Here is a 27,805-nt window from a genome sequence, read left to right as displayed (position 1 = left end):
GTCTCATGTCAGCCTCATCCCAGGGACCAAAGGAAGATGGAGGCCCCTAAATGCTGGGAAAGAATCTTCTCTCAGCTCAGGTCCTGCATGTTATGTGGTGTGACATGCTCTTGATGGAACATTTGTATCATTTGATCGTGACAGCAAACCTGACTTCCTGATGAAGTGCTATTTGTCTTCACAGTGATTAGCTGGGTCTCCCAACTCTGCACTAGTTCAGTCATATTCTTCATGTTAGGGGCACAAACTCTTTGAACATCTTGACGTGGTGATGCTCATCCCAAAGGAGAAGGATGTAAATCAGCCATGTCCACTGGACCATCAGCCACGAGCCCTTTTAGCTTATTCATGGGTCAGAATGTTCACCAGGTATGTTCAGGTTTTGGATGAAATCTGACACTTTCTTCTACGTCAGATTGTGAATTCTAAGTTTGACTACTGCTTCTACCCTCCATAGCTTCTTCAGGAAGGGAGCCAGATACATACGGAGGGAAGACAATGTGAAGACACAGTCACAGGTTCATCCCTCACAGCCCTCAGAAGAAAACAACCCTGCAGACACCTTGATCTCAGAGTTCTAGCCTCCACAACTGTGAGCAAATTATTTCTCTGTTGTTTAAACCTCCCAGTCTGTGATACTTAATTATGGCGACCCTAGCAAACTGGCTTACTCATTATATGTAATGCCTTTATTATAATGTAAAGAAGAAATAAATGGAATGTAATTTACAATAAAATACATATTTGCACTTGTAAATGCTCAAGCACAGCTATACCAAAAGACGTAATGTTTATACCAATACTGGGCATGCAGTGGCTCTAAGTGTGACAGTACAAATGTGGGCATGTGGGCTGACACAGACAGCACACGTTATTGGCAACTCAAGTACAAAATTTCGAGCAACATTACCGTTGGTACGTGATTTTCTGAAAGAGTGAAAAACGCTTGGTAAAGTTCCAAACGAAACAAACAACAATCTTCCTTCAATTTACATGGTAGTTACATTCCTGGAAAATTCAAGGAATACGTGGTATTTATTTGACACACGGGAACAGGTGCTAGGCACAGATAATTATAAATAGGTTTTTCATCTCCATGAATGTCCTGTGGAACATTTGAAAGTCACAGCCAGTTCTTCATTTCTCTGTACATTTGCAGGTTGTCAGGATGTCTAGCATCACTGGCCCACATCCCTCATTGCCAGAAGGGTTCACAGTCATCATGACAACCAAAAATGTCTCCTTATTTCCAGAATATGTCCTAAAGATTCTCTAAAGGGGAGTACCACCTTAGTTGAAAAACAGTGAGATATAAGAAAATAAAAGATGTAATGTATGGCTACCTTTTGGCCAGTCCTATTCCCACTCCCTGACAGAGCTCCCCTTGCCTGGAGGCAGAGAGCTGGGGACCGGTTCACATGGGACCACACAGCAGGCAAGTCAAGCAAGGGATACGCATTTCTGAACTGGTCTTGTTGAAAGTCACAGTCTTAGCACTACTCTTGAGCCTCAGGCATTAAAATGCTCCTTTGTTTGCTTGAATTTCAGAGGCCTCAAGTGCTCTAAGTTTGGTAGAGACTAGCAGCTGTGGGCATGCCTTCCTCTGCGTGTTTCTGTATGTTTCAGGGGCTTGGAAAAGGCTAAGGCCCTGCTGTGATTGCAGAGGCACTAATGGGTTAGAGAACCATCCTGACAAATCCTCCTGCCCATTTCTCTACTCCTGTTCCTGGGCTATTGAACATTCATTGTTGGAGAAAATCACATGAACCAACAGGGTAGTTCTACCAGCAAGCTATGATTTCTAACCATTAACTGGGCCCTCAACGACACACCCAATCCTTTTGTCCCACTCTGCCTGTCCTCCAGGATGTTTCCCAGTGTTTACTCTCAATCTTTTTTTTCCCCTTCTCTCAAGCACTCAAATTCCACCTTGTTGTTTCACGCTCCAATAAGATTTCTGTACGTTTTATTGAGACAAGATCATTGTTCAGAAAAACAATGATCTCCTCAAAATTCTTCCTCTCAAAATTTACTTTCCTCTCGCACAACAAGAAGAAAAGTCCACTTGTGCTGCCTATTGCTCCCCTTTCCAAGGGAACCTGTTCCAGTATTTAAAGAGCTTCAGTTTTTCCTTTTCAACTGCCCTCCTCTTCCCTCAACTTTGCCTGAAGACACGCTGTTTGAGTTAGAACCCTTTGGTTGCAGGTAGTAGAATCCAACTTGAGTGCACTTTAGCCAGAAAATAGGACTTTAAGTAATTAAAAAAAAAAAACCCAATGGTAGGAATGCCATGGGTCTCAGGAAAGGACTTGAATGAGTATTGCAAAGCCATCAGCACTCCTTCCACCCTTCTTTGCTGCTCCTCTTTGCTTCATTTTTCTCTTTCCTGTACGCTAGCTTCTTGTGGCTTCCTGTTGTCGACTGAAGAAAATGTACAAGCTAAAAGTTGAGAGTTATGTTTTATTCAGTTGATTTTCTGAGGACGTCAAGCGTAGGAGACAAGACTCTCAGATGGCTCTGAGGCACTACTCTGAAGAGGGAAGGGAAGAGACAGGATATAAAGGAGTTTTGTAACAAAAACCAGGGAATTGGAACATCAAAAGATTACTGTTAATTAAAGAAAACCAGACATCTCAAGTTAATGAATTTAGTGCTTTTTTATATATGGGAAGATACAAAGTTCTGTGCTCATTGAAATCATTTCTTTGATATGCACCTCAGCTAACTAGGGCCGGTATCCTGTTTTTTTCCATCTTGAGTCTCCTCAGGGTGCACCCTTGGGCGTGACTGCAGCAGCTGATGGCTTGATGGCCGGGCATCCTTTGTTTAGTGATGTGGCAGGTGGCATTCTTATTCCACAGTGTCCACATGGCAGAATCTCAGTTCCAGGAGTGAGAACCCAACTGGCTAGCTTGGATCAGGCCTAATCCCCTGGCCAAGTTCAGCTAAAATGGCTTAACAGGGACCAGATTTACCCTCCTGCCTGAAAAAGATAAACACACAAAATATAGAAGCAATGGGTTTTGAACACGGATATCAGGTAGCGCAGGACAATGAACCTTGAGAGAGGGCAAACAGACAAGGTGAGCCTTATGGTTGCCCCAGCTTGTTGCCTGGAGAGAGTTTCCAGAAGGTAGCATGGGGAGGAGGGAACCCAGGTGGAGCCCAGTGATCTCTCTGAGTTGAGAAGACAGAGCTGGAGTCCAGGGAAGGCATGGTGGATAGAGATAGCAGGACAGAGTACTAGAGAGAAGAGAGCTGGAGAGAGGGTGGGGGGGAGAGAAGGAGAGATGGGAGGGAGAGAGAAAGAGGGGGAGAGAGAGAGAGAGTTAGTTCAAGATCTGGCTCACAGGAGGACCTCCTTGAGCCTTCAGCTAAGTCGTGATCAGTACATGCCTGTACAGAAACTACTGGAAGCCAGGGAAAGAGCCACCTAAAAGGATTGGAGGGTACACTTCTTGGAGCCTTCACAAGGCCTGGAATAGTTTATTTCCACCAGTCAGAATGGTAAGCCTTGTAATTCACAAGGTACCCAGTAGAGTATTCAGAATGAGATAGGAGGGAAGGGGGCAGGGCACAACCTTTAAAAGAATGACATAGCCTTGAGGTAACAATAAAAACTGGTTAGACCCTACTAGGCCAAAGATGGCAGAAGATTTGGCTTCCAGTAGACCTTGAGCCTCATTATACACTCATTGTAATACATTAGCATCTAAATGACATACCCACAGGGGCCATGATGGTTCCAAGGCCGACCATATAAGGCCAAAAAGTGGGCTGGGCGGTAGCCCAGTTCCTGGAAATCCCTGCCCCTTTCCCAAAATAGTTGGAATAATCCTCCCACTCATTAGCCTATGAAATTACCCAGCCCATAAAAACTAACCACCCCATATTTCAGGGCCACTCTCACCTTTTGAGAGGGACCACATTCTGTCTAAATAAACAGACATCTCTCCAAATAAACTGCTTTCACTTTGCTATGGCTCGCTCTTGAATTGTTTCCCGTGCTAACCCAAGGACCTTCACTTGGCGGTCTGTCCCATGGACTCACCCAAGACCTAAGACATGACCATCCTCTTGCGCCCCATCTTCCTACAACAAGAAGAGAATCATCAATTTAGCCTTCAAGTCTGCTCTGGTCCTGCCTAACAAAGTTTAAAATCAAACCTGAAGGGACTTCCCTGGTGGCACAGTGGTTAAGAATCCGCCTGCCAATGCAGGAGACACAGTTTCGAGCCCTGGTCTGGGAAGATCCCACATGCCACAGAGCAACTAAGCCCGTGCACCACTACTACTGAGCCTGCGCTCTAGAGCCCACGAGCCACAACTACTGAGCCCACGTGCCACAACTACTGAAGCCCGTGTGCCTAGAGCCTGTGCTCTGCAACAAGAGAAGCCACCGCAATGAGAAGCCCGCACACCGCAACGAAGAGTAGCCCCCGCTTGCCACAACTAGAGAAAGCCTGTGCACAGCAACAAAGACCCAACGCAGCCAAATAAATAAATTAATTAAATAAATTTAAAAAAATCAAACCTGAAAGAATCCAACAGTTTCTGTTAGGGAACCGTTGACTGAAACAGCCTGCCTTGGCCAGGCATAATAACCACTTTCATGAGTTGTCCCCAACAGGAGGTCCCGGTAAGGAAAAGGGTGCTGCCACCAAAAACTAACCGGGAGAATTTGGGAGGGGCCAAGAGGAGGGAGGAGACGCCAGACCATAATATGTCCTGCCAACCTCCCAGAAACCCTCACGCTGGGATCCATCTTGGCTAAGAGATGTGTGCACCATCAGGAAGGGTCTTGAATTGGACCAAATATGGGGACAAGCAAGATGATTGACCAGAGACACCCAGAAAGCTGACCCCACCACCATAAACCCTGCGACTGTAAGCCACGTGGCAGAGCAGTTCTCCTGAGCTCCCTTATCCCGCTGCTCTCTGCCCAGGTGCCCCTTCCCAATAAAGTCTTTTGCTTTGCCAGTACGTTTGTCTCCTCGGACAATTCATTTCCAAGTGTTAGACAAGAGCCCTCTCTCAGGCCCTGGAAGGGTTCCCCCTTCCAGTAATATCTCTAAGTAACTTAACTGCATCCCAGAACAAAGCTCAAGAATATTTATGCAAATACAAACATATACAGCACCCAGTAGGGTAAAATTCATGATTCTGGCATCCAATCAACCCTCAGCTGAAGGAAAGAAGCAGAAAAGGAAGAGGAAGGAATAAAGTTCTATCTCAGAAATTTTATGGATGTTATAGTCACCTCCTCTCCTATCTTACGGCTATTAATATTTTCTTCTTTACACATCATAGTATCGTTTGACTTATTACAAAAGCATCCATTACTATTGTTATTTTTAAAAACTTGGTCAACAAAATGAATCACTAAGGTGAGAATACCAAACAAAAAGAGAACGAGAGATATTTCTGCAGTGCTTTGAAAGGATGAAGTTCTCTCTCTCCCTACTTCCTTTGCCTCCTCTTTCTACCTACCTTTGCAGAAAGTCCTCAGTTTCTTTACCTCAATCTCTAACCTGTCCTTCCTTTCTCAGGTTAACTGAATACAGAATGCATGGCTAGTTTTTGGAGAAAACTTTGTTCTTGTCTTTGATATTTAAATTGGCAGATTTTAACGTCTTACACATACTTCTCAAAGAAGAAGGGGTACCTCTCAACAGCCCCTCACTGGTGGTTCAGTGCCTTTTGCTCTGCCCTCTACCCTGTTTCCCCGGCCCTGCTCGTTTGCCTGAACCCATCTGCCCTGTCCCTGGGCAAAGGGAATTTCAACTTTGGCTGCATCTGTTCAGATGGCAAACGCGTCCCACACCACACCTCCCGTTCTCCTTCAGGTGGAATCTCTTTCTGGCATGGAGTGGAGACGCCTCCGTGAATTGAGGAAAAGTGGAGAGAAGTCAGGAGAACGTGGAGAAAGCAGACGAAGGGAGAGGGAGAAAAAGGTACAGGGCCGGAGATCGGCAGGTAATAGGACCACTCAGTAGCGGGAGGGAGAAGCGCGTGTAAAGCGACCAGACACCATGGGGACGAGGGGAGGAGAGCGAGCAGAAGAGGCGCGCCCAGGCTGACCGCCCAGGCAGTCAGCCCGGCATCGCAAGAGGCGAGCCCGGCCGGAGGGGTCCGCGGGCGGGGCGGGACGTGTGTAGCCAGGGCAGATCGGGGGCTTAGCGTGCCCCTGCCCGCAGCCGCCCGAGATGAGCGAGGCCAGCCGGCTGTGCTCCGGCTACTACAGCCTCAACCGTAGCTTCGTGGAGCCCTTCCAGTGTCCCCGGCGCGGCGAGGGGGCCACCCTCATCTACTGCTGCGGCTTCGCCGACCTCAAGTACTGCTGCAGTGAGCCGGGCAGCTACTTCCCCTACAAGCACAGCTACATGTGGAGTCTCAGGTAGGTAGGCAGGGGGCTGGCGGCCAGGGGGCTGGGGAGGCGACGAGTCGTGCCACGACGGGAGGAGGGAGGTCGCCTGCGTCCTCGCGACCTGCTCGGATCCCTCCGGGGGGACAGGAGCCTCCGAGTGCTGATGAGGGCCCTGCAGAGAACCCAGCCATCCCCGTCCGGCGAGGGTCGGGCAGTGGCGCTAGAAGTGTGAATCCGCCGGGGACCCCGGGCGTGGCGCGCGCGGGAGGAGAGCGGGCTCTGCGCCCAGGGCGCAAGCAGGGCCGCCCGGCGGGAGCGGGCTACTCTTCACTCTCTCTCGCCGGCACCAGTCCGAGGCCTGCGGCTCTGCGGGCAGAGGAAGACAAGCACATAACTTAAGGAGGAGGTTTTAATTCTCTTTTTGACTTGTTTGGGCATTTGGTGCGTTTGAATGGAAAAGGAGCTCCTTTGAGACTCAATGCGTTAACCAAAGATCAGAGTATTTTAAGTCTCTTTGCGGGTGAGAAGGAATTGGCTGTATCCTTTAAAGTATCAAGAAAGGGTGTGTGTGTGTGTGTGTGTGCATGTTTCGACGTGCACAGGCAACAGGGCTTTGTAATTTGCCCTCTCAGTTGATCTCACACTGACCCCCAAACAGAACTGGAGACCCACAGAGAGGAAGAGTTTCAGTTGCTGTGATTACACACTCCGTTGAACCTTTGCAGGACACACCCTTTCTCAACACCTGAGCTCTTTGGCCATTGCTGGAAAGTGAAGAGACTTTCAAAGGTGGTGTCTTTCTTGCCTCTTTTTCCTATGATGGTAATTTAACGTATTCCAATTAGTATTTACACAGATATTTTCATTACGAGATGCTTTCCCCACCCCCCTCCACTCCAAAGGATTGCAGACTTAGAACCTGATTCTTTCATTTTGCCTGGAGAATGAATGGGGTGCCAGGGTTACAGGAAAGAACTGCCACCCCACCTCAAACTGTTACTGACAATTGAGCTTATGTCTAGGCTAACTCTGCTAAGTAAGAAGAGTATTAGTTCTCCCAATCTCCTACCATGGTCCAGACTTTAGCACACATGCCAAGTCTACAGCAAATGACTTTAAATGTTATTTCTTAGAGCAGTAAAGTCATTTTTTTTGCACACTGCAAGCTTCAAAAAAATCTCAAAAGGAGTGCCTACTTACCAACAAGTTCAACTAACAAAGTTGTATCATGCCAGAACAGGAAATGATGACAATTTATCCTTATTACTTGGGGAAGCAATTTGTATTGTGCTGGCATATTATCCGGCCTTTTGGAAAATAACATAGTAAGCTAGCTCTGAGTCTTTGGAGGTGTTAATAATGATGGCAGCACCTCCATGAGAGACTGGCAACTCTTAAGTCAAACTCAATTGGAAAAGTGCCTGGGATTCTCAGGTCCCTGAATAGTTCCAAAGTGACAAGCGGCAGAGGATAGAAAACCTTCCTAAGGTTTATGAGGGCACAAAGGAATGAACAGCTTGCTGGGGTCTTCATTTAGCACTGACAATGCAGCTCAGTTCCTGGGAAATATAAAAATCATTTCAACTGATGGCATCAGTTGGCAATGTTAAACCTGGGGTTCTATATGTATATGTATAGCTGATTCACTTTGTTATAAAGCAGACACTAGCACACCATTGTAAATCAATCATACTCCAATAAAGATGTTAAAAAAAAAAAAACCACCTGGGGCTCTTCCTTAGTTATTGAGCTCTGAGAACACAACAGGAAGGTAAAAATTCAGAACTTAATTTCCCTCATATTCTTTGCTCTCTCCCCTAATTTAAAATAGTCCAACTGTGAAAAATATCCCAGAAGTCATTAGCATTTGTTCTGAGATTCTGCAGCCACTGCAGAAAGGCACAGGTATGGTACTTCCAGGTGAATGAAGTTGCTAAGTAGGAGAATTCATTAATGTGACAGCAGCTACAGACCATCTCTCAGGGACTGCAAAGCAAACTGCCCTATGGTGCTGTGAGGAAAGCATAATTCTCCCTTTTCTGTGTCTGGCCCACTCCCATCTCTTCTCCTCTTATAAATCCCTAACCTCTAAGGGTTTCCTTTGGAAACCTTCTTCAGGACCTAGGAAAATAATGTGTGTTGCACAGGGCTACGCTTGAGTTCAATAAGTTATTTGTTGAAATGAATATTTTAGGAGATTCCCAGAGCTCCACCTTTATCTAGAGTTTTGCATGCATAAAGCAACATTTCTATAAAGTGGAACTATGACATTGAAACAGTTTGTCAGGATTATGAAGAACATCCTTTTATAACAGGAAGAAGTGACATGCTTTGTTTTTGTTTTTCCTTCCAATCATGTGGCCTGGTTTTTAAACTGTACATGTAAAGTCTGTAATACATACATTGAATTTAATTAAGTTGACAATTTTACTTTTAATTGACTAAATTATTTTTTCACTTTGAAGATGTTTTTAATAACTGGGCTCTCATTTCAGGAATCTTTCAAGATGTCTGGCCTCCTAGCTGCTTTGTGAAACAGATAATATTAATTAAGTGGATTATGTTCCCATGTGTCTGTGCAGTCCTAACCCTCCCTACACATATGATCTACAAAAGTCAGCTTTGGTGCAAACAAGCATGAAAGAGGAGTTGCCAGAGCCAGGGAGTCTACCCCTTGGAAGAGAGGGCATCAAGTGAGAGCAAACTCCAATTTAAATATGCAACTATATACTGACTCTAGCCAGAAAATTACCCAGTCTTCACTTCTGTGCAGGGCTAGGGGAACTGGGCTGATAGTAATTAACAAGCACAAGAATCTTTTGAAGTCTACCCCCATGTCTGGCTCAGGAGGCAATCTCTAAATTGCAAGGGGGCTTTATCTCCTTAAATTAAGTATAAGTAGGATGAGCTTAGCCCCTCACTTTTAATTTTGTTCTTCATCCCAAAGCAGTGACACACCTAGCACCCCTGGTCAAATTCTCCCTTCCCTCACTTTCGGCATGTCACATTTGTTTGCGCCCTAATCTCTGGGAAATAGCAGAAGCTGAAAGGCAAGACAGGAAAATAATGAAGAAAAAGATCACTACTTTTCACTGATCATTTCAATGATAGTTACTTTTCAATGATGATTACTTTTCAATGACTACTAATGGATCAATCACCAGTCAATTATCATTTATTTCCATTTATGAAACATTAATTACAAACTAAATACTCTATTAAACACTTTTAATAAGTGTGCACATGACTATGGGAAAGTCAATAGAAGTATCTGCTCTTGAGCAGCTTAAAATCTAATTATATGTATTTACGTACCCTCACAAACATATTGCTCATGAAGGTAAAGTACATATGTTTGCATATTAGTCTTGCAAGATAATTTTCTTTTTTCCAAACTTCTTTTCCCATTTAAAAATAAGTTCACAGGTTTGTGAAAATTATATTATTTCTCAAGTGATTAGACTTATAGATAACTGTATCAGAAGGAATTGTTACAAATTTAGTGCAAATATCATATTTACACTGCATTTTTAGAGAAAAGTACAAAGGTTTCTTCCTAAATGCTAGAAGCCATTGGTGTTATGCTCTTTTAGAAAGGAAAAATTCAGATTGAACATGAACTTTATATAAATTTCATAAACATTGCTTTCCTTTAATTAAACTTTCTTCTCCTCTCTTGTAATGGTTGTGGTTTTGTATATTAATACATGATAACTCCCATACATGTCTCAAAAATAAAAGTTCTACACTTCTGGTACACATTTGTTTCACTGTTTTTGCAGAGGTAGATATCTTTCTATTCATCTTTTATTGGTGAACCTAATCTTTCCTCCTAAAATATATTAATAATAGATGTTTATCTGATAGAAATGTTTTTGAACCATCCCTAGAGAATTATGTGATCTTTTACTGTAATATGAATTCACATGGTATTCTATACCAATATTAACATATAAATGTATAGAGAAATATCATAAGAATTTGATGGTAGAAAAAGGTGAGCCATAGATTTCAATCATATACTGGTTATAATAAAACATAATTTGGTATGAATGACTGAAGCAAGTATTAACCATATTTAAACCTTTATTTGCAAACCAGTTTGTGTGACAGTCACAGTGTTTTTTCTGTTGTCCTCAGCATTGGCGCTCTGATTGGACTGGGAATTGCTGCCCTTGTTTTACTTGCCTTTGTCATCAGCATCTGTGTTCTTTGCTACTTATTTCTGTATACAAAGCCTCAAAGATTAGACACTGGCCTTAAACTTCAACACCTAGAGGCTACTTCCACTAAAGAAGGTAATCAGTAACTGTTATTTGTAACCAATTACCTGTACTCTGTTCAAAATAATAACCTGTGCCTGGGTGACAGATCATTCTGTTAGCAATGAATGCTTTTTAAAAATTCAGTTTATTATATGTCTTTATAAAAATTCACGTTAACTTAGGTCTTAATGATGAAATACCTTAGAGGGATTGTGCCCAAGGAAAAATAGTGGCAGGATGTAAATATTCTCATGAAAAAATAGTACACTGATCCAGTCAATCCACTTTATTTATGTGTCTCTCAGTTTTAAAGGGTGTATCCTCTTGGAATTTTTTTTTTTTTTTTTTTTTTTTTTTGTGGTACGCGGGCCTCCCACTGCCGTGGCCTCTCCCCCTGTGGAGCACAGGCTCCAGACGCGCAGGCCCAGCGGCCATGGCTCACGGGCCCAGCCGCTCCGCGGCATGCGGGATCCTCCCGGACCGGGGCACGAACCCGCGTCCCCTGCATCGGCAGGCAGACCCCCAACCACTGCGCCACCAGGGAAGCCCCTCCTCTTGGAATTTTTAAATTTTGTTTTTGATGGAGCCAAAGAAGTCAAATAGACAGAGGAACAAAATATCCAATAATTAATTGTCAGTGTTGCATTGCTCTAGATTGGTTAGTCAGTAGTCAGTTAGGCATTACCTGTGTGCCTATGGTGTGCAGAATTCAGAGGAGGTGTATTAAGTAATTCAGAGTCCTATAAAAGAAACTAAAAAATAAATAGAAGTCAGTCTTTGTTCTTGAATAGATCACAAACTAGTTACGCTATACAGGTATGTGTATGTGTGTGTTTGTGTGTGTAGTGCAGCTATAAAGTAGAAATGTTTATGTAAGGTTTTCAGAACTGTCTCTTTGTTATCTTAATTATAATGTGCTACACATACTACTCATTATCATTATGAAACAGAAAGAACTGTTAAATTTTTTGTGAATATAAATTTCTATTAGTGTATTTTAAAAGTAGTGATCATGAATTTTATTTAGATATACATATTTTGAATATATTTTTCAATAAAAATTTAGAATCTCTATATTACAGATATATATGTTTAGAATAAGACACAGGTGCTCACTAACTTCTATTTAAAAAGAAAGTGAAAAACTTTCTTCCAAAAAATTTAGAAAATTTCCTTCCCATTTACTCCATTTTAGCTGAATCCAGAAACATGTTTATGGAGTACATGCTCTGCGATCTTCTCAAATATACCAGCACCGCATGATTACTTTAGCTCTAGTTTTCTTCTCTGTAGAGATCTCAGAGGGTGCCCTGTATCACAAAGCAAGAAGCCAAGATCCCTTTGGAGTTCTTTTTCTGAAGTACTGTTTGGAGATTACATGGCCAAATTGACCAGTTGTTAGCTGAATTTAGTCTGATGGCTTAGACTCTGTTTCTCCACAGGCAAAATGAAGCAGTGGATTAGTGATGATCAAATAATCAAAAAGTAAAATCAATTTTTGTCTCAATTGCTTAGATAATTTAAAGTATCAGTTCTTAAATTTTATTGTGTGTAAGAATCACTTAGGGAGTTTGTTAAAACCACGAACTCCAGACTCTGCATTTTAAAACAAATAGCTCCTCTTCCTGCCCTGCCCTTGCTCCCCTGCTGTCTACTCTCCACAGAGAAGCCAGAGTGAGCCTGGTAAAACCTAAGTCAGGTCAGGTCACTACTCTGGTCAAAACCCTAATTGCTTCCCATCTTTCAATAGATATGGAGTCCTAAATGTGAACTATGGGGGCTTTTGTGGTCTGCCCTTTACACCTTTATTTCTAGCATCTTATGCCCAGCCACCTTGGCCTCTTTGCTGTTCCTTGAAATTCCTGCCTCAGGGCCTTTGCACATGCTGTGCCCATTGTCTGGAATGCTTTTCCCTCACTTTCACTTTCTTTAAATCTTTACTAAAAGTCACCTTCCCAGGGAGTTCTTCCCTGGTCACTCAAACTGCATCTTTAACTTCAACATTTCATGCCTTCTTCCTGCTTTACTTTTCTCCTAAGCACTTACCACTAATCAACTATATATTTTACTTACCTGTTGTCCAATTTTTCTCTACTCCAACTAGAAAGTAAGTTCCAGGAAAGTAGAAATTTTTTTCTTGTTTGCTCACTACTGTTTCTCTAGTGCTTAGAACACAACAAATGTTTGTTGAATGAATTGAATGAAGTAGCACTGCACCTCTGTCGTAGGTGATCAAAGGAGCATGTTTATTGTCACCATTACAGTCATCAAACATTCACTGAATGCCTCTTCTATACAATGCAGTGTGCTAAATAAAAATTGATTATTTTTCCTGATATTTTTCCTGATCTATCTCAGGGACTGCTCCAGAATTTTATTTCAAGCTGGATCTGAGAGCCCAGCAACAGAATTAGTTGGCTTGTTGACTCAAGTCTTTGTAGTCTTATGGCTCTTTAGCTAAGGAGATCCATTAATGCACTTCCTGTGTAGTTAGTTGAGGCTACTTTCTTACAATGAAATATCCCCACTCTGGCCCTCTGAAAAACACTATGTTTATCAAGTCAGCAAATTAATTCAATACACCTTTCCTGAGTGCTTACTCTTGGTAAGGCAGAATTTTATATGATCATTGCCTTCTGCTGCTTTCAAATTAGATGATTTTGGGCCCTTTGGTTGACATTAACCAAATAAGACATAGTGGAGAGCAGAAAACAAAATAGGTAATCCAAATGTCACCTGGAATAGGAAGAGAAAATGGTTCATATTTGAAAGCGACCCTTCAAAGTGATAATTAAAAACCATTGCTGTGCCTATTGTTAAATATGCATGCTTCATTTCAGTGATTCTTCCACCTAGGGATAAATGTCAATGTTCTAGCTAGTGAGAAAACAAGGCTTTATTCCACTTAAGGAATGCCTTAAAGGTTAGGAACATAATATTATGTTTGTGTAATAATTAAGCAAGTAAAATTACATTGGAGGAAAATTGGTTTCACCAGTTACCACTCCTTTCTTTGAAAACTATCTGTTCTTAAGAGTCAGTCTCCCATTATTTTAGATTAGTTTTTAGAATTGAGACTTTTTTCATTATAGGCAACTTGAATGGCCTAAAGGGAAACGTGTTTTTGTGCACATACTAAAACTGACTTAAGGCACTGGACTTTTTTGTTTCTGTAAATGACAGTAGCATTAAAGAAGAAACAACAGGCCCCAAACGGAGCCCTTTGTGCTAAGCCCCACATCAGCAAACCAAAACCTTACCTCACTGCAGTTTCAGCGTCTCCCAGGAGTGAAATTTTAAACCTATTCGTCTGGAATTTCCTGATCAACACTAGTAAGGTAATCTTCAGGATAGACCCCTGCCCCTCCCCTAAAGGAAGGTGACCTGCCTGAAAAAAATCCCTTCTTTTGTTTATGACTTCCTTGTCCTATCCCCTTCTGCCTATAAGACTCTTCATTTCCTACATCTTCTCAGAGCTGCTTTCTTCTTGTTAGATGGGAAGCTGTCCAATTCACAAGTCCTTGGATAAAGCCAACTAGGTCTTCAAATTCACTCAGCTGAATTTTGTTTTTTTAACAATAGTCTAAGTCTAAAATAGTCTAATCTTAGACTATTTTGCCAAGATTTTTCTTTCATGTACCTTTATTCTATTGGGGTTCATTATTTTTAATGTATACAATTTAAGACTTTATACATTTTGAATTGATCCTGAAAAATAGCAGGTCTCTGGTAGTGCCTGTAGAGTTTAATTGGGCTACGTCCAGGGCTCACTTTGTACAGAGGTTCTATTGCTAAGCAATTGATTGGTCTTTACATTGTGTTCCATAATCATTTTCTTTCTTTTTAACTTTTGTGTTTTGAGTTACACCTGTATCAAATGCCAATGTTTAAAAGAATACCGTGGTTTGTAAATTGTGCTGTATTGGACAAACAGTTCTGAGCAGAAGATGGCTGTGTGAAGGGCATCTTTCTGAGTAGACACTCCTGGGGCGAGGGCTCATTTCATAAGACGTGGAAGAATTAAGGGTTAATGGGGGAGCAATTAAAGGGATGAATGTCTTAGATCCCTGCTTCCCAAACTTTTCCACTGGAGAATCCTTAAAGGTAGATAAGAAAGGAATGTGTACCTCCAGGATTCCAAGGGTTAGAATGGAAAGCCCTGGCTTGTGAGCTTTAAATCATGTGAAGTTGCCCATTATATTTTTTAAATTATGGGAATTTTTAATTTGATTGCTAATATAATAACTTGTTTTACTCTAATAATAACATTATATCCTTTCCATTTCTGAGTAAAACTGATGCTCCAAGAAGATAAAATATATTCATCCTGCGGTTTTGAGTATCCATTCACACCCTAGGGTTGTGGAGAGGGGTGGAGAATCGAGAGGGTTCTTAGAAGCAGTGTTTTTTGATGAAAATGAGAAGGGCAGAGAGTAGAGCTGCTTGACACAAATAAAATAATATTGTTGTATGGCAATAATAGACAACTCCAATTATCTATTATTTGGTAGTCTCTTTTGTAAAGGCAGGCAATATAAATGGAAAAGGGCAAGCAAATCAGCAGTAAGGCACAGGTTGTCTAGAAGAAAAGCATAAATTATATATAGAATACTGAGAAAGCAAGCAAATTTGACGATTGTGTATACAATTGTTTGTTCTGCCTGTGAGCAAAATGGGACTTGGACTGTTCAGAATAGTCTACTATATTTCTTCTTAAAAGACACCCTTATACCCCTGGAAAGAAAACCTTTCCCTTAATTCACTTTCATTTTAGGAAAATTAGAAAATATAGAAAAACAAATAAACAAATAACTTCATCCATGATCCCACCACACAGAGATAACAGATATTAACACCACGGTGAATATCCTTCATGGATTTTTTTCTATGTATCTATAGATACATGTATATAGAACAAAATGGGGGAAAAATGAATCCTATAACAGCTTTTCTTTTTTCACTGAACAACGACATCATCGTTTGCCAATAAATAAACACCACTTTTAATGATTACATTTTATTACTTGATGGAGTGCTATGAATTTTTATTCTTTTATTTTGACATAGTTCACACTTCCAGAAAAGTTGCAAGAAAAGTATAGAAAAGGTTGTATACCTTTTCCCAGATTTACTAATTGTTAATATTTTACCTCACTTTTTTCAAAATTGACTTTCTTTTGATGTATATATTCTGAACCATTTGAAAATAATTTGCAGATATCATGCTTTTTAACCATAAATATTTCAGTATGTGTTTCTTAGGAACAAGGATTTTTTTTCCCTACATAATTACAGTACATTTCTCAAAGTCAGGAAATGTAACAGTGATATAGTAATATTATCTAATCTGCAGTTCATATTAAAATTTTCCAGTATCCTTAAATAGCTATTTTTTTCTTATCTATGATCTAGTCCAGTTACATCTTGTAATTAGTTATCATATTTCTTTAGTCTTTTGTTTTTGTTTTTTGAAACTTATTTTTATTTTAAATCATCCTTTTACCTTTCTTTTTTTCAATTGAAGTATAGTTGATTTACAATGTTGTGTTAGTTTCTGGCTGTACAGCAAAGTGAGTCAGATATATATATATATATCTGAATGTACAAAGTCACTATTTTTCCTTTTGCCATTACTAAGTAATTTGTTGGGAGGTGTGAAAAAATCCTGTTCCTCCTCCAACTTTCACACACCCATTGATGGTTCTTTTTTTTTTTTTTTTTTTGCGGTACATGGGCCTCTCACTGTTGTGGCCTCTCCCGTTGCAGAGCACAGGCTCCGGACGCGCAGGCTCAGTGGCCATGGCTCACGGGTCCAGCCGCTCCGCAGCATGTGGGATCCTCCCGGACCGGGGCACGAACCCATGTCCCCTGCATCGGCAGGCGGACTCTCAACCACTGTGCCACCAGGGAAGCCCCCCGTTGATGGTCCTTGACTGAATGTTTTCATTCAAAATTTCAAGATAATTTTAGAATTATTATTATGATAGCTATGAAATGGTGATTTTCTAACCTCATCATTCCTTCTGTGTTTATTAGTTGTTATTCTACTACAAGGAAGAGCTTTCCCTTTCCCCCTATTTACCTATTAATTAATTTATTAATATCAGTATGGACTCGGATTCTTTATTCTAAAATAGTCTATTACTATAATCATTTATTCTGATTCTTAAATTATCTCAGATTTGGCCTGTGGGAGCCCCTTTAAATTGGGTCCTATATCCTTTTGAAATATGTCCATCATTTTTTGAGCATTTTTTTTTGCTGTCACAAAATGTTCTCGAGCAGCCTGTGCTTTTCCTGTTCCAGCCCTGAAATCTGCCATTTTTCCAAGAAGTCTCCAAGAAGTTGCCCTTTTAGTTGGAATGGTGTTTAGAAACCAGTCTGGGTATATCATATTTTATTAAATTATTGACTTTGAACTAGCTTCCATTTTCTCTATTACACACAAGCATTGAACATTGAAGTATTTTCCTAGCATAAATCCCTAGGAATGGAATTGCTGACCAAAGATTTGGTACATATAAAAGTCTTTGGATACAAATTGCTAACTGTCCTCCAGAAAAGTACTATTTCATGAGTATTTTTATTTCAAAAGATATGTATCTTACTAATTTCACTGAGGGAAACAATACAGTGTTTTATTTTAAATTTATCTAATTAGGAGCAAGGGTGGACATTTTCATATTTATTTGTCATTGTCTTTGTGGTATATTGTTGCTCATATCTTTTACACATTTTTCTATGGGGGTGTTCATTTTTCATTGCTTTATAGGAACTTTCCATACAGTAACTAAATTCTTTTTCACATATATTGCAAGTATTTTTCATAGTTGTTTCCTTTTTAATTTTATGTGACAATTTTTCAACTGTAGAAGTTTCTCCTTTTGTGATTTCTTCCTTTAATTTCATACTTAGAAAGTTCTTACCTCACTCTAAGATATAAAGATATTCACCTATATTTACTTCTAATACAATACATACATTCATTTGTTTTTTAACATTTAAATCTTTAGTAATCCTGGAATTAAAATTTTTGTATAACGTGTGAGGTAGGGATCTGTCTTTATTTTTATTTTACAAATAATGAGCCAATTGTCTAAATATTTATCAGGAAATCTATCCTTTTTTTCTTGCCAATTTAAAATGTCACCTTTGTCATAAACTAAATTCTTATATATACTGGGATCTGTTTTTAGACTTTCTGTTCTATTAAATTTATCAGTCTGTTTATTCTTAAGCCAATAATATACTTTAAAAATTATTGTAGCTATATAATTTATTTTAATATCTAATTAAGGAAGACTTTCTCTTCCTTCCCATTATGCTGCTTTTTCAAAGTTTCTTAGCTACTCTTGTTTCAGTATTCTAAATAAACTTCTGAATCACATTGTCAAATTTTTAAAAATCAAGTGGCATTTTGATGGGTTTTGTACTAAATTTATAGATAACTGTGGGAGCTATTTTTCTTAGTAGCCTTAACATTGCTTCAACCAAATTCTACTCAAAACATTTATTAATTATGCTGCCATATTATTTTTAAATGCCATTCTTTGTTTCAGAGAGGCTTTAAAAACTCACTGAGATCTTAGTAGAAGATGGGGTAATTTGAATTCAATGGCAGAAAAGGTCACTTGTGTCTCCTAAAGGGGCCTTTCTACTGAAAATAATGAGTCTGGAATTTCCTACAACTCTTTTTGTTTCTAGAATGTAGAAAACCAAATTGGTCAGCAGAGCTCCTGCTACTTTTAGCATTTGTGAGTCCTCCTCAGGGAGCAGGGTTAGGCAATGCTGGCTGATGCTGGAACCAAAAAGCAAAATAGAAGCCAGTCTCTCATTGTGAAAATTCATTTAAAGGATTTAAAATATCAGCTAAATTCCTTTGTGAGCTATGTCAGTCATCTATAGTTGAATTTAACAATGAAGAAAAGAAAAAAAATGTCCAATTGTGGAAAAAATAGGGTAGGAAAAACATTTCTGGAGAGAACTGCCTTCATTCCTTGATGGATGGGCAAAGCAAAAGGGCAAGTCTAAGATTCTAACTTTCATAATGAATTTTTAACTGTATTTACACGAGATACCTGTGTATCCTCAAGGGGAAGGCAGGGCATTGAAGAAGGGAGAAGTCAATAGGTCAGGAGGTCAGTAGGCAAGTTTTGCTCACTTCACCATTTACCTCAGATCCAGTTCTTTGCATCGTATTAAATTTAAAGGGAAAATGTCCCCTAGTAAATAAAGAACACTTTTAGGGTGCAAATTTAAGATTGCTTGTTTCCACTAGAAAGAAATGCAGGATGAGTGGGATGTGTAGATTTCTACTAAATACTAAAGTGAGCCAGCTGATTAGTCATTGAAGCTGCTGTTGGGTAGCAGATGGGTAATGCAGAAGCTAGAAGGACACAGGCAGATAATGGCAGAAAAGCTTAATTACCGCTCTGCCACATAGCCAGGAGATGAGACCTGCAGAGGGCCCAGCATTCTTTTGATATTTTGAAATGGCAGGTAAGAGCAGAGTTCATAGAAGACTTATAGGATAAATGGATCCCTGAGGAATGCTTTTGAAAATGAATGTAAAATTTAACTATTATAGAAAAAATATATGGGCCTAGTTTGTGATGAGGATAGGTGGATTTTGTTTGATGAATTTGATTTAAATGGTGAATTTGATTTGCTTGATGAATTGCATTTAAATTTTGGCAAAGGCCAGAGCTTTAATTTAAATGCCAAGCTGAGAGATATAGGATTAAAGGAAGGTTGAGATTTACATATGATGACCAGACTGAAGAAAAGAATAAAAATGGGACACTAGCAGCAGAAAGAACAACTAATGTCAACCCAGGAAAGCACAGTGATGTTGGATCTTTCCAGTCTGCACTCAGGTAAAAAGGAGCAATTAAATTTTAAAAACCCTTTAAATGTAACAAATCCCTTAAGAGCTCAATGGTATAACAGATTTCTTGTTTAAAATTTAATCCATGTTCTAACCTCATGACAGAAGAGGCAGCTGGTTTTATCTCTACTCTGTTGGTTAAGAAATTAGTTTCTATTTATTAAAGGAAAACTAGGAAAAGATGAGGTTGCTGAAACTTTTCCTCTTCTCTCTTTTAAAATCATTCCAAAGGGATGCAGTTAGCTGGACTCTGATATCACTACAGCACAGCCCACTTACAGCAGTTGTTTTTTCCATAATATGCCCAATTATTCTAACTTACCGGAGGGATATACATCGAAAGCACGTTTGGACTTTTATAAGCTGCAGGAAGAGAGGGAACACCAGGGTGTTGACTTGCTAATCAAAGCTCCTGCTTCAAATGGTGTCAGTATGGTGTTTATATCAAATCTTTTCTTGTTCCTGAAGCAAATCAGTTTGGTTAGGGGAACTGCATTAAGAAGCCAATCTAAGAAATGATCTTTGTACCTGCACTGGTTGGAAGGATCCAGTAGTCAAGGAAATAATGAATCAGGGCTGGGGAATGGGGGGTTTTACAAGTCCTAGATGAAGGAAAATCTATTGATAGAATACTGGAATGTATTTTGCAAGCCTTTAAATCTCAGAGGGCAGTAGACAGGTTAAACTCTTTCAGTTGTTTCCAGAAAAATGCATAATGGAAACCAGAGCTGTCAGAATGGAGATGGCTTAAGAGAGAACCCCAGACTAAGGGGTTCTTAGAGAGAACCCCAAACTAAGTGAGGAAATAATTTCCTGAGTTTAACTTCCATAAAAAGAAAAAAACCCTGTATGTGACAAGGTAGAAAAACCACCTTGAAAGTCTCACTAGAATATTATGAATTTAAGTAAGTAAAAAGCTTAGGAAACATGAAGGACTTGAATTAATCAAATGTTACAGTCTTCAGACTTCCAGGACTTCTAATAAAAGGTTAAAATTTTAGATGTTTAAAAAAATGCTAGAGGGGCAAGATAGGGGAAGAGGATTAAGAGGCACAAACTATTATGTATAAAATAAATAAGCTACAAGGATATATTGTACAGCATAGGGAATATAGCTAATATTTATAACTTTAAATGGAGTATAATCTATAAAAATATTGAATCACTATGTTGTATGCCTAAAACTAATATGATATAAATCAACCATACTTCAATAAAAAAGAAAAGAAATGCTTATATAAGATACAAATTCTGCCCAGATAATATGAAACTAATTTACATCTTAAATCCTTGGTCTTTTACCTTTATCTGCTGTGATACCGGAGAGTACAAACGATACTGAACCAATAAAAATAAGCCTACAAACATTTTGTTTTTCAAATATTACAAATGTTATATAAGGAAAATAGTTTCAAGTGTCTCTCTCTCTCTCCCTCTCCCTCTCCCTCTCTCTCTCTCTCTCTCTCTCTCTCTATATATATATATATATATATACCCCATTACTTAAGTATTTAGTAGTTAAATTTGAATCCATATATCTTTTAAAGTCTACTTTGCAAATAACAGTCAAGAATTTATCAGTTCATCAAATTTTCATGCTAGCTTTCCCTACTACATTTATCTTAAACAATTTTTCTTGCTGACTGGGCAAAGAGCTACTTGCCAGGCTAGAAAATGTGCCTACAGCAAATTAACTTTTTGTTGTTTTCATTTTTTTTTAAAATTTTATTTATTTATTTATTTATTTATTTATGGGTGCGTTGGGTCTTCGTTTCTGTGCGTGGGCTTTCTCTAGTTGCGGGGAGCGGGGGCCACTCTTCATCGCGGTGCGTGGGCCTCTCACTGTTGCGGCCTCTCTTGTTGCGGATCACAGGCTCCAGATGCACAGGCTCAGTAGTTGTGGCTCACGGGCCTAGTTGCTCTGCGGCATGTGGGATCTTCCCAGACCAGGGCTCGAACCCGTGTCCCCTGCATTGGCAGGCAGATTCTCAACCACTGCACCACCAGGGAAGCCCCTTGTTGTTTTCATTTAAAAATCAAATTATATAGTTAAAACATTATGATTGGATGTTTAGAAGTAGAACATTAATTTAACACCAAAAGAGTTCAGAAGTAATGAAATAAAGCCATATATTGTACCACTCTAGGCCCTACATTTTAAAATTATGATACTTTTAATATTAGCCCAGAGAATAACACCACACATGTTTCAGGCCTATGGGCAAGATCTGGGAGCTGTAGTGAGACATCATCCTTCAAAACTTATCAATAATATTGCTCCTTTGAGTGTTGATCTATGAAAACCACCCATAGTGAAGGATGTCCTCAGTGACTCTAGAAAGCAGTCTATACAATTACTTATAAATGTGCAAAGCCAGGCAGTATGAACACAATTAAAGGTGAGGCTTAGACTTATCTAAAGAAAAAAAGTGAAAAAGTCATATAAGAAGAGACTAGATGGCAAAAAAGTAGAGGAAAGCTACTTCTAATAGTGAAACCTCTTGGCTAGTGAGTCCCCCTTCCCCTTAGTTAGGTTTGGAGCAGATTTTCCAAAACCTAAAGGACAGATAAGAGTTTTTCAAGCAAAGATTAGAGAGTTAGGGATATCAGGCAGCTGGAAGTATGCAAAGGCTTGGGGCAGAGAGAGAGAAAGAGAGCAGGGCAAGTCTGGGGAGCCTGCCAGTCAGTATTTCTGTATGTCTGAAATGCCAAGTACCAGGAAGGGAATTGGGCGAGCTGAGCCGGGAGAGGGAAGTAGGGCTGATCCTCAGCCTAACCAAGAAATTAAGATTTGATCCTAAAGAATTTTAAGCAGAGAGAAGCTGATAGTAAATGCTCTGAGGAAACATTATGAAAGTATTAACTATTATTGTATTGCTGATAGTTTTGCATCTTTTCTCACTTAACATTGTATTCCGAGCATTTTCAATGTAATTAAAAATTTCTTGGAAATCACTTTTTCAGATTAAATGGCTGCATCATACTTATGCATGATAATTTAGCAATTTCCCTATTATAAATTTAGGGTACTTACATTTTTTTGGTATTGAAAAGAATCAGTGAATATCTTTATATATAAGTTTTAGAGCTCATCTCTAATGGTTTCCTTGGGAACTTCATGCTAAAATCACAAGGTAGGAACATTCCAGACTTAAAAATAAATGTACCAGTTTACACTCCCATTATGCCATCCACTGGCCCTGCTTTCTAGGGCCAAGCAGGACATCCCCCACTATGGGTTGATTTCATAGACCAACACTCAAAGGGGTAATATTATTGATAAGTTTTGAAGGATGACATCTCACTACAGCTCCTAGATCTTGCTCATAGGCCTGAAACATGCATGGCATTATTCTCTGGGCTAATATTAAAAGTATCTTGTTTAAAATGTGGAGCCTTGAGTGGTACGATATATGGCTTTATTTCTTTTCTTCTGAATTTTTGTGACGGTAAAATAAATTACTTAAATTACTCTTGGCCAAGAAAGATTTTACCTGTTCCTAATTGAGACATGAAAAATGGTAATTACCTTTTGAATTTACATTTCTTTCTGACTAGCAAGATTGGAGATTCAGTAGATCTTTTGCCCATCTCTTTACTGATTAAGAGGTGTTAATGTCTTACATATTGATATGTAAATTCTGGTTATATGTTAGACATGAATCATGTGTTCTAAACATTTCTTCCCAGTTGGCTTTCAATCTTGTCTTTTGCAATCTACAACTTTAAAGTTTTTACTATGTCACACTTTCAATCGTATCATTTCACTCAACAAATTTATTGAACATTAGCTATGTACAATGCAATTCTGCATCATCAATGAAAAATATAGTAAAAGATCTCTGGCATGTGGTACTTACATTTTAGTGAGAGGAGATAGATAATAAACATAATAAAAAGGTAAATTATATTAGAAAATAAATGCTATGGGAAAAACTGGAGAGCAAAGGGATTGGGGATGGGGTGGGGGGAATGTAGGTTGCAATTTTAAATACAGTGTTTAGGTCCCATTGAAAAGGTGACTTCTGAGCAAGGACTGGAAATTAGGGAGTTACCCTGCAGACAATCTGGGGGAAGAGCATGCCAGACAGAGTGAACAGACAGTGCAAAGGCCCTGTGACTGGAACATGCCTGAAATGTTTGATCAAAGAGGTTGGAGTGAATGAGAGGATGAAGTAGAAAAAGATGAAGTCAGGGAGATTAATGGTGTGTGTGTGTGTGTGTGTGTGTGTGTACATGTAGGCCATTATAAAGACTTGGGTGAGCTGGAGGGTTCTTTGCAGAGGACACGCTTTGACTTATGTTTCAAAGGATCACTCTGAGTGTTGTGCTGAAAATAGAACAGTGGTAGCAGTGAAGGTGGTCTGATTTTGGATGTGTTTTAAAAAATGTAGTCAACAGGATATCAGATTTGGTGGTGGGGTTGAGAGAAGAGGAACCAAGGCTGACGGAGGTTTTTGTCCTGAGCAACTGAACACATGGAAGTTGCCGGCAATTGAGAAGAGGAAGACTGTAAGTGGATTGGGCTCTTTTTTTTTTTTTTCCTGGGAATGATCCAAATATCAGTTTTGGACTAAGTTGGAGATGTCTGCTAGATATCCAAGTGGAGATGGTAACTAGGAAGTTGAGTCTGGAGTTCAGGAGAGGTGTGGGTTAGAGATACATATCTGGGAGTCATCAGCAGAGATGGTTTTAAAAATTGTGGGACTAATGAGAGTAATTAGGCAGTGACACAGTGACAGGAACCAATGGCTGAGTCCTCAGGCCCTCCTCAGCCTAAGATGCTTGGGAGAGGAAAAGGGACCAACAAGAAAGATGGAAAAGGAGCAATGGTGACACAGGAGCGAGTCAAGGAAGGGTGGCATCTGGGAAGCCAAGAAAGAAAATGCTGTTGATAGGTCAAATAAGATGTGGCTTGTGAGCTGAACTGTGGGTTTAGCAACAGGGGGTTATTAGTAACATCTGTGATTTCTTGCACTGCTTTTACATAATTATAAAATTATTTAAATATATTTAAATTTGTATATATTGGTAAAATATATGACATTATTTTCACACTTAATTTTTCTAACATCATTCATTGATTAATAATCCATTTCTTTGCTATGAGCTTGTTAGTCTAACTTCTAATGAACAAATATCCACATTTCTCTACCCTTGTGCATTTTGGAATCATTTATATAGAACGAGTGAATGGGATTGTGGGATAAACATGCTCTTTTTAAATGTTACATCTCAACTGATTATAATGGCAAAGCCTTAAGATTGTTGTAATTATTATGATCGATTTTAGTTTTGTTCCCTTTATGCATAACGACAGTCACACTTTTATTAAGCAACCCAGAAATTGTTACCTTCTGATCAAATGCGTAGTTTCCTCCGTGGAAGTGTGGAGAAAGAAAGGTAAGCATGGAAACGAAATCCTTACTTCTGTTACCGAGTATTTCCTTTATTTGACTTTCAGGAGAAAATGCTCAAAAACAACTTTGAAATGATTCAATTCTCACTCATCCATAATGTCTTTAGGACATATTTCCAACATTCCTAAAAAGTTAATTTTTTTAAGGACAAATTTTAAAGTAAGATTTGATGTCATAATTTCAAATAATTATTTCATTTTGTTTTGTGTATTTGCAGGCAGCTCAAATAGAAAAACCAAAGCCCCCAGTTCAAATTCAACAAATGAAACGTTCTATGAAGCTGATGATATAATTCAAGAAAAAACAATGGATATGACATAAATCAACACTGCTTACTGTTAAATATCCTGTGTTGTAAAAGCTCACTGGAGAGATGGAGCAACAAAAATAAAGAGTTCACTTCAAATACAGTTCGTAATAATACTTTTCAAAAACCACGCACAAAGCAAGACACAGCTGCAGTTTTGATCATTCAATTAATTTATTAAACACCCACTAAGGTTTCTGATAGATTTCCATGTGCATAAGGTTACTTTTATTTGCTAATTAAGATGTTTCTACATTATATGAAATTATGTTAATACTTCAGGAGAAATTATAGAATTTATCAATAACAAGATAAGCACACCTATGTCAGTGAAGAACAATGAGAAGTTTATGACACATTACCAGCGTTTCACAAGTTTCTCACACTTCGAGGCAGTCATTTTTATAAGAGATGGTACTAGATAGGTAAATCTCGGGGAGTGGCCTTATGAACGAGAAGTGGCGTGTTCTTAAGTCTCTTAGAAATCAACCCATGCCTTTTTTAGGGGATTTGCTGAGCACACAATGTATTATTGCCTTTATAAAAACTAACATTCAATAACAAAATGTATCACTATGTATAATCTGCATGATAAATATTTTCTGCAAGGGATAGCTATAATAAAAATCCTTCACTGATAAAGTTCCTAAGGAATTTCTAGAATGAAAGTTATAAAACAAACAAGTTAGCTCTCTGGCCCCACCTAAGGCTACTGCAGTGGTATCACTTAGACATCTAGAAATAAAACTACAGTTTCTGGGGCTTCCCTGGTGGCGCAGTGGTTGAGAGTCCGCCTGCCGATACAGGGAACACGGGTTTGTGCCCCGGTCCGGGAAGATCCCACATGCCGCGAAGCGCCTGGGCCCGTGAGCCATGGCCGCTGAGCCTGCGCGTCCGGAGCCTGTGCTCCACAACGGGAGAGGCCACAACAGTGAAAGGCCTGCGTAATGCAAAAAAAACAAGCTAACAAACAAACTACAGTTTCTGCAAACTAAAATTGTTTTAAAAGATTTTCATTCATAAACGTGATCTCTATTATAAGAACACAGACCTGGTCCTATAATGGAATTCAGTAGGAAAAATGAATTAATTTTAAGCTGGCTCTGTTGAACACATCTACCGTGTTGTACAAAGTTTCTGTAGTTGGAAGACTATCCTTTCAAAATGTGCCAAATACAGCTTCTCTGGTCTGCTGGGGGAAAAGAAAGGAATGCCTTATGGCTCTCAGGCATGCAAAGCTCAGGGTTAGAAACTTTTGATCATTAGCCTGTCAAAATTTCTACTAAGAACTGGGGATTCCAGCGCTGCCCAGTAGAGGTTTCTGTGATGATGGAAATGTTCTTTCTATATCTGCACTGTCTGGCATGGTAGCCACTAGCGACATGTGGCTACTCAGCACTTGAAATGTGGCTAGTGCAACTGAAGAGAAACATTTTCATTTAATTAATCTAAATTTTAATAGCCACATGTGGCTACACTGACAGCATAGTTCCAGATCATTATTGAAACATCCTACTGCCAGTGTTGGCTTTCACATTCAAAAAGAGCACAGTTTTGCCAATGTTTAAATATTAAAATGGCTCACAGTGTGTGTGAAGTCTGAAAGTTGAAACATTTCCATTACAAAAATGACATTTTATGTGGTCATAAAAGCAAAGAATTTTCATCTATTTTTGTGAAAGCACATAAAGTGTGGGTACTTCTTGATCTTTTATCCATCTTTGATTAAAAAAAATTCCAGAAAGTTGGCTATCTTGATACACAGATATTAATAATTATATTACTAATTAGATGTTGCCTCAGGTGAAAATCTAGGTTGAGAAAGTTAGTTAAGGCACTGGTAAGTCTACTTTTGTTGCTCAAGGGGACGAGCAGAGGCCAGACAAGAAGCAGGAAACTTAGAGACTCAAGGCCAGCAAAATGCTCCTGGTTCCCCAGACTCTTCCCAACCTGTGGAACAGGCAAACTGGGGCTGGGCATGGCTGCATGCATCACGGGCTGTGCTCTACAAGAGGCAACCCAATTCTCTGGCGCTCTGCAAAATTTTAGAGGAGTTGGGAGGAGACAAGTGAGGTCTGAAGATCCTGGGCTTTGCAAGTGAAATTATCATTGAGCTGGCATAAGAAACCCTACTGTTCTTGGATGCCAACTGCCCAGGAAAATTGAGTCTCAGCACTTAGTATCAGTTGGAATCTGTGGAGCACTCCCTGCCAAGCCAGGAAACCTGTGGGAGAGCGACAGGTCTATCTAGTAGACCAGCTGGTGTGTGTCACTGTGACTTTGAAGCAGTTGTACTTCATAATATTGATTTAAATATTAAAATAGTCAAATCAATATTAAAAATATTAAAAGAAGCCTTACCAATTTACGACAGTCTGAATTGAAAAATATATTTTAAATGATTTATATCGACTGAAAATACTAACATAACAACACAATATATTCTGTCAGTCAAAAATAACCTAAAATAAAATTAAAAGCAAAACACATTTCAAATTATGTACATATGCATGTAATTCTGGGGATGGGTCTGATAAAGAATATAGTAGCTTTTTAGAA

General features: G+C 39.3%; 2 protein-coding genes across 3 annotated transcripts in view; one reads left to right on the top strand and one right to left on the bottom strand.

Annotated features, from left to right (window-relative positions):
- Positions 1-27,805, bottom strand: part of SREK1IP1 (SREK1 interacting protein 1) — a 127,285-nt gene that overhangs the window by 43,229 nt on the left and 56,251 nt on the right. Inside the window, exon 6 of one of the 2 annotated variants that reach the window (XM_079703962.1) lies at positions 25,714-26,186. The exons of the other annotated variant lie outside the window; for it this stretch is intronic. Coding sequence (XP_079560088.1) covers positions 25,801-26,186 — 386 coding nt within the window. The 3' untranslated portion in view covers positions 25,714-25,800. Of the gene's footprint in view, positions 1-25,713; positions 26,187-27,805 lie in introns of those variants that run through there. 2 annotated transcript variants of the gene reach the window in all.
- Positions 6,207-25,260, top strand: SHISAL2B (shisa like 2B; the record flags this gene model as incomplete). Its single annotated transcript, XM_079702617.1, has 3 exons — positions 6,207-6,397; positions 10,508-10,665; positions 25,157-25,260. 3 exons carry the CDS (start codon positions 6,207-6,209, stop codon positions 25,258-25,260), a joined length of 453 nt encoding a protein of 150 aa, XP_079558743.1.

The sequence above is a fragment of the Hyperoodon ampullatus genome (genome assembly GCF_949752795.1).
Source record: "Hyperoodon ampullatus genome assembly, chromosome: 4".
Lineage (NCBI taxonomy): Eukaryota > Metazoa > Chordata > Mammalia > Artiodactyla > Ziphiidae > Hyperoodon > Hyperoodon ampullatus.
This window is presented reverse-complemented; position numbering and strand designations above follow the sequence as displayed.